At 30.0% G+C, this 18,421-nt stretch overlaps 2 protein-coding genes and 1 long non-coding RNA gene across 3 annotated transcripts; all 3 read left to right on the top strand.

Moving 5' to 3' along the window:
• Window positions 1-8,705: 8,705 nt before the first annotated feature.
• Window positions 8,706-12,871, top strand: LOC110739862. The gene is made up of 3 exons (XR_002514937.1): window positions 8,706-9,012; window positions 11,773-11,844; window positions 12,785-12,871. It is a non-coding gene; the product is annotated as an uncharacterized LOC110739862 (long non-coding RNA).
• A 301-nt stretch (window positions 12,872-13,172) lies between these two features.
• On the top strand, window positions 13,173-15,681 carry LOC110739902. Its single transcript, XM_021920383.1, has 6 exons — window positions 13,173-13,315; window positions 13,458-13,615; window positions 13,753-13,922; window positions 14,355-14,540; window positions 14,684-14,743; window positions 15,152-15,681. The coding sequence occupies exons 1-6, from the start codon at window positions 13,173-13,175 to the stop codon at window positions 15,653-15,655; spliced, it is 1,221 nt and encodes a 406-aa protein (XP_021776075.1). The 3' UTR covers window positions 15,656-15,681.
• A 171-nt stretch (window positions 15,682-15,852) lies between these two features.
• Window positions 15,853-18,170, top strand: LOC110739861. The gene is made up of 5 exons (XM_021920341.1): window positions 15,853-15,977; window positions 16,069-16,261; window positions 16,357-16,602; window positions 16,713-16,922; window positions 17,830-18,170. The coding sequence occupies exons 2-5, from the start codon at window positions 16,118-16,120 to the stop codon at window positions 18,004-18,006; spliced, it is 777 nt and encodes a 258-aa protein (XP_021776033.1). The 5' UTR covers window positions 15,853-15,977; window positions 16,069-16,117; the 3' UTR covers window positions 18,007-18,170.
• Window positions 18,171-18,421: the final 251 nt, after the last annotated feature.

Raw genomic sequence — 18,421 nt, 5'->3', positions numbered from 1 at the left:
GGGGTGAGGTCCGGAACCCTGAAAATGAGGCACCGCAGAGGAATAATTGTCGTATTACGACAAAATTGTTGTGACACGGTAGAAATTGCTGTGGCACTGTACGAAATTCTATTTGTTTCAAAGTCAAAACCGCGTAAAAAGATAAAATCGGGTCAAAGAAATTGATCGTGGCACGGCAGAGATTGCCATGGCGCGGCAGAGATTGTCGTGGCGTGGCAGAAATTGTCGTGGTGTGGCAGAGATTGTCGTGGCATGGCAGAAATTGCCGTGGTGCGACAATTTGTTTCTGGAATTCCGTTTAAATTCATTTCTTTCTTTTATTTTACATTAAGTACGGATAATTAGGCGTCGTTTCAGCTATTCCAGACTCGTTTTAGGTTTTAGGTTTTAATATTTATTAATCAAGCTTAATTAATAAATAAAATGAAATGGATTAAAAAATAATTTCGGTTGAAATGAGGGTTGAACTATGCTTTGACTAAATACTTGGATTGAAATATGGATTGATTTGTAAACCGTGTTGGATTTATTATGGATTTTAAGCACTCCCGAGATTAAATACTCGACTCGGCCAATAATAGCGGTGAAAGGTTGTTCATCATTGAGTTTGGTTTTGGGGAGATATTTTTAAATGTCTACAATTGCTTAGTGAGATGAGGTATTAAAATAATGTATTCTCATGAGCGTCATTTGAATATTATACTACATATATTTTAACTCTAACATTGATAGATGTTTATTTGAATATTGATACATAGATGTTCATCTGGATATATGTATACACACATATATTAATGTATGTTCATTCACATATTAGAAAATGTTCAAAAATAAATCACATATCATTCATTTATCGTAGACCTTTGATGATTCTATTTTAAAATATAATATAATCTTGTGGTTTTTCATTCACATAATATCAATATATATTAAGTTGTATTTTGGCATATTGGATTATTAATTAATGGTCATTTACACATTAATAAATATTAATTTGGATTTTGATATATGTTCTTTTTCATATTATTAAATGTTCATTTAGAATTTAATACATGGTCAATTAGATTTTATACTTTTTCATTCTCGTATTGAAAATTTTTTATTGCTTTATAGTGTGTTCATTTTTGAATTCGTAATTGTTATTCATAATTAAATGTTTAATTTTGAATCCTTACATTTCACGTACTTTTGTTTAGGAACGTGTTCATCGTATTAATATTTATATAAAAAAAAACTTGATCTCTTATTGTACAAGATACTCAAGTAAGGAAGTTAAAGGCGACATATATATTGTGGTCAAATTATATTTTTCATGGAAAAAATACACAAATATCAGATGATTAGAAGTGGAACAAGGAGGATATATCTATAGACACTTTATTATATATACCAAATGTAACAAAGAATGTTCATTTTACAAGACACATATGTATATTTAAGATTTAATGGTTCACTTTCATGTTTATGAAATGGTTACATGTAATAGTATATAAATGTATTATTAGTGTAATTAAATTAAATTTATTTTATGTTAGAAATTACTTTTTAACATCGTTTTATTTATTTAAAATAGAATTCTAAGACATACGTATTTGCATACATCTTACTATATTACTTACACATAGCTCTTGAAATGAACATCTATTGAAACATGAATAAACAAAAATGAATGTTTGATGATGCAATACTTCCTATAATTAAAATGATTAGAATGCAGTTATCCTTATAAATAAATTTGCTCTAATTTTTATTTATAGAAAATTCTACAAATACAATAATTCAGAAAATATATTAATTTTAACAAAAAAACTCATTGTTAAAAAAATGAACATCTAATTAATGATACAAAAATGAATATGTACCAATACAAAAATGAACATGTAATAAAAATTTACAGGAAATTCATAAATGAAAAGGAGAGTGGGCACGGCACGCACGGAGGGCAGGGGTGGGGGTGCAGGCAGTGTTCTCTGCCCTAGGGTGTAGGTAAAAATTTGTATAATTATATTAATGGAAAAATTGAAATTAATAATCCCACCTTTGGCGCATCTGCTCAAAACAATATCACCTTTGCGTATTATGGAAATAATCCTACCTTTATACCCCATATTCTCAAAATGAGCCTTTTTACTTATAACCGGTTTAACAGGTTAATTTTTTTTTTTTTTAATCTCTCTCCTCCTTCCTCACCACTCTCGCCTAGCAATCACCTCCATAACCACCACCTAACCACCACCCCCATTAAATAACCAAACTTCTCTCACGCTTACCCCCACCCCCACCATCAACTTAATCGATTTCCTCAACTGCAGAATTATTGGGATGCTTGAATCGCATTCTTGTGTTGGTGAAAAAATAGGGTTTTGATTAAAGGAAATTGGGGTTTCTTTTTGTTGAAATTGATATTCATGAAGAGCTTTCTCGTCCTCATCATCATCACAAGCTTGTTGGAAGGAAATTTGTATTTCTCGAGATTTTTTTTTTTGTTAAATTAGCAACAATTTTGAACATATATATAAACTAGATGGAAGCCCGTGCGATACATGGTTTTTTCATCGAAGATTTTTAATTATTTGATTTATTGTATTTAATAATTTCAGAAAAAATTACAAAAGTTTAATAATTTTTTTTTACTATAATTTATAATGAATTTATTAAATATAAATAAATTGTAAATATGATATTTTTTCCGTTATATAAAATCTTTAACGTGAAATGATAAATTTTTAATAATTTAAATCATAAATCATTATTCATTGTTTTACCATATCTTTTATTTCGATAGAATCACCAACCTTGTCCACGACCAACCTACTACATCAATGGATAAAAATGTTAGCCAAACTGAAATTGATATAAATTAAATCTTTACATTTAGATAAAATAAATCAATATATTTACCAATAAATGTAAAATTGTTGCGATATAAAATCAAATCTGTGCATTGGAATTTTTTCATCATCTCCAAAAATAACCAAAGCCATCCATATATTAAGTATACAACATCTAATCGTATGCCATTACATAAACCATATAATCGTTAAGTATCTTAAATAAATACAACGTAACTAATAATTACATATATAAATTTAAACATAAGATTTTAAAAATTACCCGAACATTGATGACCTAAAACTAACACAAAATTCGCTTGATGGGGTTTTGTATTGATAGAAAATTTCATTTGTGTCGTATGATGTGTTAGATCTGCATGTAAAAAAACAATTAGTAAATAAAACATAAACATATAATCGTTGAGTATCCCAAATTAATACAATGTAAGTAATAATTAGAAATACTAATTTAAACATAGGAATTTAAAAATTAAGCTAAAAATTACCCGGCCATTGATGACAAAAAACTAGCACAAAATTACTAACACAAAATTCGCTTGATGGGGTTTTTTATTGATACAAAATTTTGTTTGCGTCGTATGATGTGTCAATTTATAATGGTAGGTATCACAAATTTTAATTTAATTATAATTAACGAACAATTTGTATTTCTTATCATAAATACTATCAAAATTTATCTTATAATGATAGATATCAAACTTTATTATAAGCGTTTATCATTTAAATATTTCTTAGTATATGTTTTTTGGATTTCTTGTACTCGTATTGAATTAATAAAATTTATGTTTTCCTATATTTCTACTTTATATTTTTCATTAAAATAATTTAATTCGTGGATTATAATCTACGTGGCATTAAAATTTTCGATATATCAAATCTAATTCGTTACTTTTATCTAGGTGGCGATATAATTTTTTAATTCAAAAATAAAATATAAATCTTTCTTCTTATTGGTCGAAATAAGTATATTTCTTACGTGGCACTCCGAATGCTCTCCAAAAATGTCTACTTTATTTATATATACTAGATGGAAGCCTGTGTGATGCACGGTTTTTTATACATAAATTTCATGAAAAGATTATTATTTTCTTAATTTAACCCTATAATTTTTTTATTATTTTGCTTGTTAGAAAACGGATAATTTATTTTATTTTTATGCAACTTATTAGTTATATGAAAATTATAAGTATGATAGACACTAGAATAAAATAATAATTTAAATGCACGGTTTTTTCATCTATTTTTAATTATTTGATTAATTGTATTTAATAATTTCAGACAACAAAAGTTTAATATGTTTTTTTACTATAATTTATAATGAATTTATTAAATATAAATAAATTGTAAATATGATATTTTTTCCGTTATATAAAATATTTAATGTGATGATAAATTTTTAATAATGTAAATCCTAAATCATTATTCATTGTTTTACCATATCTTTTATTTCGATAGAATTACCAACCTCGTCCACAACCAACCTACTACATCAATGGATAAAAATGTTAGCCAAACTGAAATTGATATAAATTAAATCTTTACATTATATAAAATAAATAAATATATCTACCAATAAATGAAAATTGTTGCTATATTAAATCAAATCTATGCATTGGAGGTTTTTCATCATCTTTAAAAGTAACCAAAGCCATCCATATATTAAGTATACAACATCTAATCGTATTCCATTACATAAAAAAAATAGTTGTTAAGTATCCTAAATAAATACAATATAATTAATAATAACAAATATAAATTGAAACATAAGATTTTAAAAATTACCCGGACATTGATGACCTAAAACTAACACAAAATTACTAACACAAAATTTGCTTGATGGGGTATTGTATTGGTACGAAATTTGATCTGCATGTAAAAACACATTTAGTAAATAAAACATAAACATAAACATATAATCGTTGAGTATCCCAAACTAATACAATGTAAGTAATAATTAGAAATACTAATTTAAACATAGGATTTTAAAAATTAAGCAAAATTACCCGACCATTGATGACAAAAAATTACACAAAATTACTAACACAAAATTCACTTGATGGAGTTTTTTTATTGATACAAAATTTTGTTTGTATCGTATGATGTGTCAATTTGTAATGGTAGGTATCACAAATTTTAATTTAATTAGAATTAACGAAAAATTTGTATTTCTTATCATAAATACTATCAAAATTTATCTTATATGATAGGTTTCAAACTTTATTATAAGTGTTTATCATTTAAATATTTTTTAGTATATTTTTTTTTGGATTTCTTATACTCGTAGTATTGAATTAATAAATTTATCTTTTCCTATATTTTTACTTTATTTTTTTTCATTAAATTAATTTAATTCTTGGATTATAATCTACGTGGCATTAAAATTTTAGATGTATCAAATCTAATTCGTTACTTTTATCTAGGTGGCGATGCACATTTTTTTTTCATACATAAATCTCAAGAAAAGATATTTTCCAATAGACTCTAAGTTTATATATATATAATTATTTGATTTATTTTACTATTTAATAATTTTAGACGAAAAAAACACATAATAATTTAATTAAAGTGCTATTTCCTATTACAAAAGTATATTTTTTTAATGTAATTTATTATGCGACTTTATTTATTGTTGTTTTGTATTTTATTCGTTGTTGTTAGTTATATGACAACTGAATTCAATAATATGAATAAATTGTAAATACGATATCTAAAAAAAAAAAATTGTAAATATGATATTTTATCGATTACATATCAGGTTAAAATCTCTAATGTGAAAAGATAATTTTTTTTTCATTTTTTGAGTGATTTAAATCCTAAATCATTATTAGTTGTTTTTAAAAAAATAGAAATAATAAAACATGTATACTATTTATCTTATTTTAATAGAATCACCTACTTCGTTCACACCCATATATCTTCCATCTAATGAAAGTGGATAAATAAAACATATTGATAAAAAAAAAAGTATACAAAATTAATTGTTATAGTCTTATAAAATAACTCAATATATTTACCAGGAAGAGAAAAATTGTTGTGAAATTGATCTAAAAATTGTACTTGTACAAAATCAAATCTATGCATTGGAATTTTTTCATCGTCCCTTATCGCCCGAACAATAGTATTTTGAAAATTGAATCATTATTTTGTTGTCACTGACAATGCGTGCAATATTGCTTCTTATTTGTAACGAATGAAAAGTATTTAATTGAGTAAACTTTTCTTTCAATTAATTTTGAACGAATTGTACAAAGTTGGCTTTAATTGAGGTATGAACGTAAACAAAATTAAGTTAATTTTATGACTTGATTAAGCTACCTAAATCACAAAAAAAAATTTCTAATCATAAAATTAATTAGTATAAACTACAAATGTTTATAAAAAAATTTAATAAATGTAAACAATTTATAAAGATATAATACCTTCTCATCCAATCGGACCATCAGGCGAAAAAACTCGTACTTTGATTTTCCAATCATTTTTGCTCGAATCTAATTATCTGATTAAATCAGATCTGTGTGTAAAAACAAAATTTAGTAAACAAAACATCAACATATAATCGTTAAGTATTCCAATTAAACACAATGTAAGCAATAATCACAAATATACATTTAAACATGGATTTTAAAAATTAAGCTAAGAATTACTCAGTCATTGATGACTAAAACTGACACAAAATTTGCTTGATTTGGTTTTGTATTGATACGAAATTTTGTTGGTGTTGTAGGATGCGTCAATTTATAATGGTAAGCATCGCAAATTTTAATTTATTTATTATTAAGGAATAATTTTTATTTCTTATCATAAACACTATCAAGATTTATCTTAGATATATAAATCCTATATCTAAAGATGATTTTTTAAAAATAATTTTTAGTTTTTTAAATAAATTAAATCCTAATAAATCACTATTTGTTGTTATAACTACGTGGCAAAATTCTTAAATCTGATTTTTTAAAAAAATTATATATATTAGATTAGATTAGATTGATATATATAATCTGGTTTATTTATTGCCTTGCCGGAGTTATTTTTGTTGTCCTCATTTTGATTGATTTCTTTAGTGTATTTGCTGTTAGATTGTAATAATGGTGTGCATCGTGCTCTAAAGTTTTTTGAGAATTATTGTAATATGAACATCACCTGGTTTTAATGGGATTGATAATTTGGGGGAGGGGCGGGGTTTTCAGTTCGGCGAGGAAGGGGGTGGGGGTTGCTGTTCAGTAGGGAAGGGGGAAGGTGGGTAGGAAGAGGGAAGGGGGAAGGATAAGGAGTCGGGGAAGGAGGGAGGTGGCTTCCATGTCCGGCAGGGGAGAGAATCGAGGAAGAGGTGGGTTCGGCAGAGGAGGGCGGCTGATTCCGGTGTGCAGCTAGTCCGGCAAGGGGAGGGGAGCTTTTTTTTTTTTTTTTTTGACAATAGCAGGGAGGGGAGCTTTGGCAGTGGAAGGAAGGGGAATTTTTGTTTTTGTTTTTTTTTATTTCTTTATTTTTAAAAAATATTATTTTTTTAAAAAACCAATTAGTAAGTGACATAGCAGTCACCTTCTAAAACTGGTTGCTAATTCCTCAAACCAGTAAAAGGGTCATTTTGAAAATATGGGGTATAAATGTGGGACTGTTTCTAAAATGGGGATTATTTTGGAAAGATGAGCCAAAAGTGGAATTATTAGTTTCAATTTTTCCTATATTAATTCAAGTTCAAGTAAGTTATATACAAAGGTGTGGCCCAAACTATATAGGCCCATTGTTTGGTGGAATATTAGTACGTATTCTAGAATCTTTCAAAATATCAAGCAATGTGATACTTGTTCATGATTTCTCTAGAACTACTTGAACATTATAGTTGATTGTTGACATTAAAAGCAACTAAAATATATGTTTCATAAAAATTTCATACCATTATGGCTACAAGAATGATTAAGGGAGTTTTGGAATATTCTAGACATTTCTTTCAACCTCCATATTCAACTACATATATGAATGATGGGCATTCAATCAACACATAGACACATAAGAAGTTATATGTATACACAAATCTTCCTACCATGTTTCCCTCCTTATAAAACTACTTAGCATTGTATCTCTTATTTTTTATATATTAGTTATTTTTAGGTGCTCAACGTCATGATTTTTTTGCCTCTCTTATTTTTCATGTTAAATATTTGTGTCATTTTATTGTTTGTCTTGGCTTAGTAATACTTTTCCATGTTAAATGTTGTATAATTTTACTATTTGTCGTGGGTGCTTATGGTTTAAAAATGCATTATTTAGAATTCCTAACATATTAATGAAGTTCAAATCAATCTTTAATCTGTCACGAATTTTAAATAAATATCCAATTTATACTAAGGAGTCTAAACAAAGATACATTCAAAGTTTGTTTAAAATATAACTCATTTAACAATATCATATTATATTAAAAATTTTAAACTCAAAACTTAACCAAAAAAAATTGTAAATAAAAACTTGACTGAGAGATATGATAGTAGCAGCTAAGGGATTAACCTTCGGTGACTAGATAAACATTTTTACAACACACCTAATCAAATAATCGCTGCGGGACAATAACCTGCCTCTCAACTTTAATTTTCTCCCACCCGAATCAAATAATAGTTGCGGGACTATAAGCTACCTCTTAAGTTTTTCCCCAAACGCATATTACCCCAAATTGTGATAATGATCAAATCTCTTTTCGTGCACAACCTCACGCATTTCAATGCGGAGTGTTAGCCTAGGGCCCACGTAAGAAAGGGCCCAAAATTATATATATACATATATGTGTGTATATATATACATATTATATATGTATATACATATTATATATATATATAGAAATGGGATCATATAAGAACACATCCCTTATGTGAGAATACTAACTTATGTGAGAACAAATTTAGACCCTTGAATTAGATTCATCTGACGGCTCTTATTCAACCCACCTAATTAAGGGTAACCGGGTAATTTCACAGCTTGAATGACTATCCTCAATCTTCTCATTTTTCATTTTCACTTTCTCTCTCTTCATTACATTTTCTCTCTCCTCCTTCATATTCTCTCTCTGCGAAATCGTTTTTGAGCAATCTTCTTCGCATTGTTGCATCGATCTTGCTTCAATCTTCTTCAATTCACTCTTCATATACCTTGATTGTGGATAATTAAGGTATTTGAGTTTTCTTTGTTTGTTGTTATTTATTCAATTTTTTTTCAAGTTTATGAATTTGCTTATGATTTCGATTATTATTGTTGAGATGTTTTTGCCGATTTTTGTTGAAATTTCTTACGATTAGGTGTCTAATTTGTAGAATTTAATTATTGATTTTTTTTTATTTTGTTCTATTTTATTTAATTAGGGTTTTATTCTATTTTCTTTTATTTCATATCGTTTCGTTTCATTATTGAAGACATTGATAGATCTAGTTTGATTGTGAATTGGAATGGTTTTGTCGATTTTCTTCTTGTAGTATCGTATGGATGGTTTGTTGATTGTGATTTGATGTTTGTTTCGTGGTGTATTTATTTTTTTCGATTGGTTTCGATTGTGGTAGTTGATTAGGTTTTCTTGTTCTTATTTTTGAGTCATTAAGTAATAGTTGATGTCTGGTTGCTCTTATTGACTGAGTAGCAACAGATTGGCTTGATTTATTTGAATCTAGTCACATACCATTCGTGATCAAGCATTTGTGTGAGAGAGTAAGATCCCTTTGATTAAATTTCGTTGTTCCTCGTGTCTTTGGTAAAATGTGAGGCGACTATGTCGTGGCTATGATGTGTGCAACAATGTTTGAAGGGTGGGTTGGATTTAGCATTCCAGAAGAACCTTCTTCAAGACAACTTTGCTCTAAGAAGGAAATCAGTGTCTATTGTCAAAGTACGTACTTAAAGAATCCCTGGGAAGATTGGGGCAGAAAAAGAAAGGCAGAAGCTCACAGAGGGGTTAGCACCTAACAGTAAGGAGCTGAAAAGATCACTAATTTTATCGCTTCCATCAGATAGACATAAAGTAGCCACTGATTCCCAAATAAGAATCTGCCCATACATGATAAATCAGAAAGTTATACATGAATCAAGAAAGGTGAAAAAAAGGAAAATCTTTTTTCGTTGTTGGGAGGGGGTATTTTTCTAACCATGGTGACTCCAAAAAGCACACTTAAACTGAAACCAACTCCCACAGAAAACCAAACTCTCAAATATCTGTAGAAGCAATCACCATATACGTAAGCAATAACAGATAGAGGATCTAGGTCCATTATGCTATTTCTCTATCTTGAGACTGTTGACTTCCTTCTACGGTTCTACCCAACTGTTGTGCATGTGTGTTGGTGTGGGGTTAGCGACTTAATCTCTTTCATTTCCCATGATGCTTGGTTCATGCATGCTCAGGAATATGATATTATTGTCTCTCTTGTAGTTATGAATAGCACCACTCACAGTGTACTGACTATTACTAGATATTTGGAGTGGATGTTTTAAGTTATCCACCCATTCTTTCTTACAATTTTTAGTATGAGACCGGGGTGATTTAAAGGGAGAAGAGTATTGAAGTATAACTGGTATCAACCCTCTATCCTGTCATTTAGCAGGTTTGATTGGGCAGGAATGATAGAAATTGTAAACTGTAAGTTCTTTTATGTGCAAGTGTATAAGCCAAAACATAATACGGATTTATAGGGCTCAGCCTGAATCACTTTTGCTAATTTATAGGCATAGGTGGGTTTGAGTTTGTGAGGGGGTGAAATAGAAAAATATCATACTTTGTTCACCTTGTAATTTACTGATTTCACTGGTCACTGGCATTGCATTGGCTACTCTATTATTAGCAGTTGCTACAACAATTGTCATCCCATTATCTACTGATTTTAATTTACCTTATAATCTTATATGCTCTTTCATAGCCTTGGTTTACTTTTTGTATACAAAATAAATGAAACAATGTTAGATTTGCTTTTAACATTCCTTTAGGTAGTAAAATATCCTTACAAGCTTTCAAAATATTGTCTCCGTAAAAAAAAAAAAAAATACAGATACAAAAACAATGATGGTGGTTGTTATTGTACATTTGTTTTTGTTTTTGTTTGAGTTTGTGGTTTATTTTTAAGTTATTGTGACAGTGGACAGTGGACATGCTTTTGTTCTTGTTAAATGAAGGAAAATAACTTAATTTAATTTACAAGATTAGTCAACGTGATGAACATGACATTTAGCTAATTAGATTGAAAATATCAACAAAAATTAGAACTTTTAAACATGTAAGAAGTAGTTAAGATAATATAAGCCTCTGTTTAGATTGATGCAAATATTCAGGTTAAAAATGTAGTACTTGTATTTTGATTAAACTCAATTATGAAAGCATAGGTTCACTAATTGAATGCATTAAAGATGCCTCTTAATATCTCACTTAGTTTTTTTTAGGGAGGTGGAGAAGATTACCACATTTCACTTAGTTTATTCCAATTTTTTATGGTAGAGTACCAGACCTCTATCTTGTATGCCTGCACTTGATTGTTATCTATTATGGTAGAGTACCAGACCTCTATCTTTGTAATGTCTAAGTGGTAAACATTTTCTTATTCTGGAAAAAAAAAATATATTGGAAGAGTTGCTTGTATCTTGAGCACTGTATCACAATAAGTTACATAAGATTTCTAACTTAGATTTTTCCCTACTTTGTTGTAGTAATGAAGCTTGCTAGGTCTAACAAAAACTGACTTCTGATCTGACAATAGCGCTGGGGCTCAATGTTTTTGTTTTTGGCTGTAAAATAGACATTGTTTGTTGGACTATTTATGTAAGCATTGTGCATTGATTTAATAGTATGAGCACTATATTTAATGTTTCCTCATACGCTCCTTTGTATGGTTTTCACCTCATCTTTACCTTAATGGTCTGATTGTGAGTATCTGACACTCTTTTCTTATAACAGCATTACACAGGAGATTTCCTTAATTTTGGTTTGGCAGCTGAACAAGCAAAATCTGAAGGTTACAAAGTTGAGGTATAGGTATACCATGGATGGACCACAATATACTATATAGTGATCATCTTGACGCAATCAAGTTCATCTCTAAATATTTCTCGTCTGAAATCTTCAAGAAATAGATAGAACATGTTTATTGTTATGGGTTTTGCTAATAAACAGATCAGTATCCTATATTTTGAGTCATTAAGTAATAGTTGATGTTTGGTTGCTCTTATTGACTGAGTAGCAAGAGATTTGCTTGATGTATTTGAATCTAGTCACATATCATTCGCCGAGGCTATTACAATGGATTCACACCATGAATGGGGGATGTTATAATCTGCTATTTAGTTAGCTTACATTTTTTTTGGTTTTTTTTTTGTAACAGTGCTATGGATTCTTCGGTTGCTACTAATCTTAACAATGCTAAAGATTATACTGATGTACATTTGGAAAGGATAATGTACGTGTTTTCTTATTTCCTTATTTTATGTTTTCTTATTAAATGCTTGTTGATTTAATGAATTATTAAAGAAATGCTTGCTCATTTGACATATGAGGAAATAACTATTTGCTCATTTCACAAATGAACATCTATGTTTTTGCTCATTTCACAAATGAACATCTATGTTTTTGCTCATTTGTGTAAAATTAGCAACTAAATATTTGCTCATTTGACAGATGAGCAACTAACTATTTGCTCATTTGATAAATGAGCATCTAAGTTTTGGCTCATTTGTTAAATTAGCAACTAAGTATTTGCTCATTTGATAAATGAGCAACTATCTATTTTGCTATTTTACAAATAAGTAACAAATTATTTGCTCATTTGACAAAGGAGCAAACCAATGTTTGCTCATTTCACAAATGAGCAACTAACTATTTGTTCATTTGACAAATGAGCATCTATGTTTTTCTTTATTCGTTAAATCTATGTGATATTTGACTTTTTTTTTTAATGATTTTGTATCAGCAGGAACTCTATTGAAAAGGAGTCTGCTGCCAATGCTGGTTCATTAGGGGCGGCTATTGTTGATGTTGGTTCATCAGGGGCGGCTGCTGTCGGTGCTGGTTCATCAAGGGCGGCTGCTGTCGATGCTGGTTCATCAGGGGCTGCAGGCGAGGCTGGTTCATCAGGGGCTGCTGCCGAGGTTGGTTCATCAGGGTCTCTAGTGGCAGAAGAGAAGATCAGTGAAAAGAAGAAAAAGAAAATCAAAGTAGTTGCTACAAAGGGTAAAGGAAAAAAGGTTGAAAAAAGAGTGAAAGAAAAGAATAATGTGAAGTTTGAGGATCCAGACGGTGAAGATGCTGTTGATGAAGTGCAGAAATCAAAATGTGTTGTTTATGGGACGTTGCGTAATAGGATGTCACCTTCATCTGTCGTTAATGTTTTTAAGGAGTTTTCTAAGGAGTTTTCTGAAGATCAGTTGATTGCAATTAGAGCTATAGGATTTGGGTCCTTGGAGTTTTTGAAAGTGTCCCAACTGCCTTTGCAATTGGGTTTTTGGTTAGTCAAGCACTTTGATGCTCATAGTTGTACGTTGAATATTCCTGATTTCGATCCTTTCAAAATTACGGAACACCATGTACATGAGGTCCTAGGGCTGCCAGCTGGAGGCATAGAGATGGATGCTAATGTTTTTTCAAAGGATGATAAAGTTATTGACCAATGGAAAAAAACAATTCCCAAAGAATTCGTTATCTGTGAACAATGGGGAACTTTCAATGTACTTGAAGGACCATAAATCAGCTGGGCCAATGTTCAAACGCAATTTCGTAGTTCTTTGTGTTTCCACTTTAATGTCAGGTAGTTTTTTCATTTTCATATTTTGTATTTTACTTTCATTTTGATCATTTTAATTTTGTTTTGTTCATTTTACTTTCATTTTGCTCATTTTAGTTTTTGTTTGATCATTTTAATTTAATTTTGTTATTTTATGTTAGGAGGACAAAACAAGAATGTTAATCATGATGTTCTCAGATATTTGACTAATGTTGCTAAAATCAAGGATTTAAATTGGTCGAAGTTTATCCTTGATTCTCTTGTGAAGGCGAAGATCAAATGGGATGAGCTTCCTACTCGCTGCTTTCCAGGATCTTTATTATTTCTTATGGTATGTTTTTATGTGTTGCATTTTATTGTTTGAAAAGTAGCAGGATCACCTGCAACCCCCTTCCTCCCTTAAACAAGAACACACACACACACTTACACACTTACACAGACACACATATATGGATACACACACAGTGACACACACACACACACACACACACACACACAGATGCACATACATACACGCACTCACAACTTGTAATAGAATCTGAAATCAGATTTTGTAATTAGATTCAGAATTAGATTTTGAAAATAGTTTCTGAAATCAGAATTATGATCAGCTACTGAATTGAAATGTGTGGGTAGGTTTGTGTGGGTATGTGGCAGTAGGGGCTAGTATTTTCTAAGTTTTATTTTTTATTTTTTATGCATTAACTGTTATTTATTTGTTTAATTTTAATGTACTAATCTTTTCTATCTTACTTGTTTATAGCTTTTATATGTTGATCAATTTGTCATTGAGGAAGTTAGAGCCAAACGAGAAACTCCTGTTCTCAAAGGTTGGATAACCAATATGTTGTCTAGCCGTGAGAAATTGAAAATTTTTAAGGGGAGGCTTGGAATTTTCGATAAAAATCTGAAGGTTGTTGGTCCTTCTGGCAACAAACAACCAAAAATGGTATTTCACTTTCAATCAATACTTAGCTTTTCTGCCTTTTAGAATTAAATTGAATTGGACCAAATCTTGTTAGATTTCATTGCAAACGGTCCCAACTTATTCTGACTTTTTTATTTTTTATTTTTTTTTTGTTTTGCATTCAGGAAACATCTGTTCCAACTGTTCCACAAACTAACGAAGATGTTGAAGTAGATCCAAAGAAGGTATTTATATGATTTTTAATTTTTTAATGTAGATCTAATATTAATTTTTTTTTAATGACATCCGTTCTAACTCAATGTTTTGAATTCTATTCTATGAAGTTTGGTTGGCAAAATTGGGTTTGTGGAGTATCAGCAACATTTGAATAATAATGCAATGTGGCACTCTATTATGGCGCATCAATGGAGTTTCTAAATCAGCAAAAAAATATTTGCTCATTTGTCAAATGAGCATTTAATTTTTTGCTCATTTCTCAAATGAGCAAAAACTTTAGTGCTCATTTGACAAATGAGCAAAAAATTAATTGCTCATTTGACAAATGAGCAAATATTTTACTATTAATTTGTTATTTATGTTTTTTTCATTTAGTCTTTTGTTTTATATTTATGTTATTTGTGTTTTTTTCCTAGAAATGCCTAATGGATCTTGCAGAAGCTTCGACTAAGCTGGTGTTGGCATACATGGACTTTCATGAAAAACATGAACTAGCTGTCAACCATTTTCCTCACAATGAGAAAATACGGAAGCTGAAGGAAGATGCAATGGGTATTTGTGACGAGCAAAGATTGAGTTCTCTAGCTATGCCAGAAAATCATAGCTTTTCTTTTAGCCAAGACGATGAGTATTGGCAAGATTCAGCTGTCATCGAAGCTTGGGATAGATTTTTCATGATTTCAGCTAATGAGAAGAATGTTGAATCCTCTTTCTTTGCTAGGGCTGATTGTCTAACCGTAACAGGAGCCATTGATGTTACAAAGATTGCTGTTGAAAGTGTTCAGATAGCAAATAGTCTTTCGGAAAATGAAGGTCCCGCTATTGTTGTTGAAACTGAAAAAGTTGAAGGAGGTTCAAGTATTCGATCTGGTTTGAGATCTTCAGTTAAAAAAGGATTTGGAACTCTACTTTCAGTTTAGGATTTGATTCTCAAAATATTGATGATCTGGAGAACTCCCCAACTATTGTACAACCTTTAGTAGCTGCTGATGCTGATGTTCCTGTACGACCTTCAGTTGCTGCTGATGCTGATGTTCCTGTACGACCTTCAGTTGCTGCTGATGCTGATGTTCCTTGTGCTGTAGGTGCTGCTGATGTTCTTGTTTTAAAGAAGCGTAAAGTTCAACCATCAATGCTTCTTAGATCACCTTTTAAGACACGAATTATCAACATTTACTCTACATTATCTGAAGTTTAGAAAAGTGTCTTGGAAGCTCTGTTTGATGATGATAAAAATCGTTTGTAAGTATTTTTATTATTATAGAATTTGCTATCTTGTACACTAATTCACATTTGCTTTAGTGATATTAACTTTCTTAATTCCTTTATGCAGTGATCTAGTATTTTTATCCAAAGTTAATGGAGAGGATGATGTTGAAATCATGAGATTTCAACTTGATAAGCTTTATACTCACCTTAAAATTGATTCAGAAATCATTAATGCTTGGTGTAGTATTTTGAATTATAATGAGCAATTTAGAGACTCAAGTTCTCCTGCTTGTTTCTTTTTTAATCTTACTACTACTGTAAGTTCATATTCTTTATTTATTTTGTTTTATTGAAGTATTTTACAGTATTCCTGTTGTATTAATTTTTTATTTTATTTTTTTTAAACATGTAGGAGTGTCTTGTTCATTATGAGATTGATTTTGTTAGTCATCGGAATGCTATGTTTCGTGAGGTTGCTGAGAAGTTATACAGCCAAACTGTTGTCCCAAAGAAGGACATTCAACTTTTCTTCTTCCTAGTTTACGTAAGAGATCAATATTATTTGGTATGTTTCAACACTACCACAGAGCATGGTAATATTGAGATTATTGATTATAGTGAAGATTCCAGAGATCACACACAGCTTTTAAAACATTTGGTACGGTTTAAAAGTTAATTTCTATTAACATTGTGTTTGCTTATTTCAGTAAAATGATTAGATTTTACAAATATCTATTATCTTTTCTCATTTGACATGTTTATTTTCAGAGAAGTGCATTTTGCAATTTTATGCAATATGAAGGAAATGTACAGAGCTCTTTGTTGTCAAGCGATATCAAGCGCATGGAGCATGCTGCAATTGATTCTCCTTGGAAGTCTACAGATATTAATCATTTGCACTGTGGAATTGCAATGATGAGGATAATGGAAACATACATGGGTTTGTCAAAGTGGCCTTCAGATTTGAAGAAGAATAATGTAAGTCTTTCATCTTATATGGAATGTCCTTAGATACTTGTTTGCTGGACTTGATTAAATTTTGTGTGTGCCAAGCCTAAAAAAGGTTGGCTACAAGGCATACAATTTTTACTTGTTAATTTCTAGTACTCTCTCAGTTTATAGGAATATGGACATGTAAAGTGAAAATTTGAATGATAAAGAAAATTCATGATAATAAAAGGATATTAGTATGTTTATATGCACCGCCAAGTTATTTTATTCTTAAATAGAAGTTTAAATAAATATTGCTCATTTGTCAAATGAGCAGCCAATAATTTGCTCATTTGTCAAATGAGCAACCAATAATTTGCTCATTTTTCAAATGAGCAAGCAATTATTTGACTGAATTAATATGATTAGATATAAGGCTTAAACTGGCATCTCTGTGCTTGAACATATTTGCTCATAAAACGACACAATTGATAGAGTAGTTGGATAACAATCGCCATTAACCATTTTTTGCAAGTTCCTTATATTAGTGATTCCATGTGCTTGGACTTCTTGTGAATTCTGTTTATTGAATTCTGTTTATGGCCAATATAAGTAGTAGATGGTTCTGAGTGACCTTGCACACCAGTCATCCACCTTCCTTTTCCAACTCGGCTGAAACTTGGACTATAAACTGTAAAGCAATTAAGCCAAAGTTCAGTGAACCTAGTGAACCTTTAAATAGTCTTGGCTTACATATCAAGTATGCTGTATATCAAGTAATTGATTGCTCATTAGCAAGATTTCAAGCTACTTTTCTTTTAAAATAATTGTAAAGGAATCAGAATTTGGGTTTCTTATTACTTATTCTATTTTTCTACTTCGTGCTTCACCCTCCTTCATGCATTTATATTTTTAAAATTCTCTTGTTTTAATTTTTCTTTTGTATTTCTTACAGGTGATAATCATAGAAAAACTTCGTGTGAAGTACACCTTGGCAATAATTTCAAGTGAAATAAACACAATTCAATCTGTCAAAGAAATTCCTCAAAAGAAGAAAAGGCAGAAGAAAGTTTCTGTTAAGAGTGAAGAAGACAAAGTTGAAGAAGAAAAGGGTGAAGAAGAAAAAGCTTAAGAAGAAAAGGCTACTTGTTAGAGTAACCTCAATATTTTGCTTGGTGTAGTGTTGATTAATGTGTTGATATAGCTTTCTAAGTTTAGGGAATTAGAGAAACAATGATTTAATCAACTTGTAAATTGTTATTTTTTGAATGATATAAAAATGGTGACTTTTGATTATGGTGACTTTTGTGTTGGTTATATTTAAATTGGATATTTTGTGTTTACCTTAAATACTTTGTCATTTATACCTACCGTTTATTTGAACTATTTGTTGATTTACAAATGAGCAACGAACTATTTTCTTAATTGACAAATGAGTAAATAAATATTTGCTTATTTGAGCAAATAAACAAAGAACAATTATTTGCTCAAGGGTAGAGCAAATTATTCTTTGCTCATTTGACAAATGAGCAACGAACTATTTGCTC

The sequence above is a fragment of the Chenopodium quinoa genome, unplaced genomic scaffold, assembly GCF_001683475.1.
Source record: "Chenopodium quinoa cultivar QQ74 unplaced genomic scaffold, ASM168347v1, whole genome shotgun sequence".
Taxonomy (NCBI): Eukaryota; Viridiplantae; Streptophyta; class Magnoliopsida; order Caryophyllales; family Amaranthaceae; genus Chenopodium; species Chenopodium quinoa.
Note: the sequence above shows the minus strand (reverse complement) of the source record. Positions and strands in the feature narration are given on the sequence as shown.

Coding starts and splice junctions, on each gene's coding strand:
- LOC110739902 (XM_021920383.1), top strand. CDS start 13,173: ATGTCACCTTCATCTGTCGTTAATGTTTTTAAGGAGTTTTCTAAGGAG. Junction 13,316..13,457: donor CCTTTGCAATTGGGTTTTTG/GTTAGTCAAGCA, acceptor GTTTTTTCAAAG/GATGATAAAGTTATTGACCA. Junction 14,744..15,151: donor TTGAAGTAGATCCAAAGAAG/GTATTTATATGA, acceptor TTTTTTTCCTAG/AAATGCCTAATGGATCTTGC.
- LOC110739861 (XM_021920341.1), top strand. CDS start 16,118: ATGAGATTTCAACTTGATAAGCTTTATACTCACCTTAAAATTGATTCA. Junction 16,262..16,356: donor TTTTTAATCTTACTACTACT/GTAAGTTCATAT, acceptor TTAAACATGTAG/GAGTGTCTTGTTCATTATGA. Junction 16,603..16,712: donor CACAGCTTTTAAAACATTTG/GTACGGTTTAAA, acceptor GTTTATTTTCAG/AGAAGTGCATTTTGCAATTT.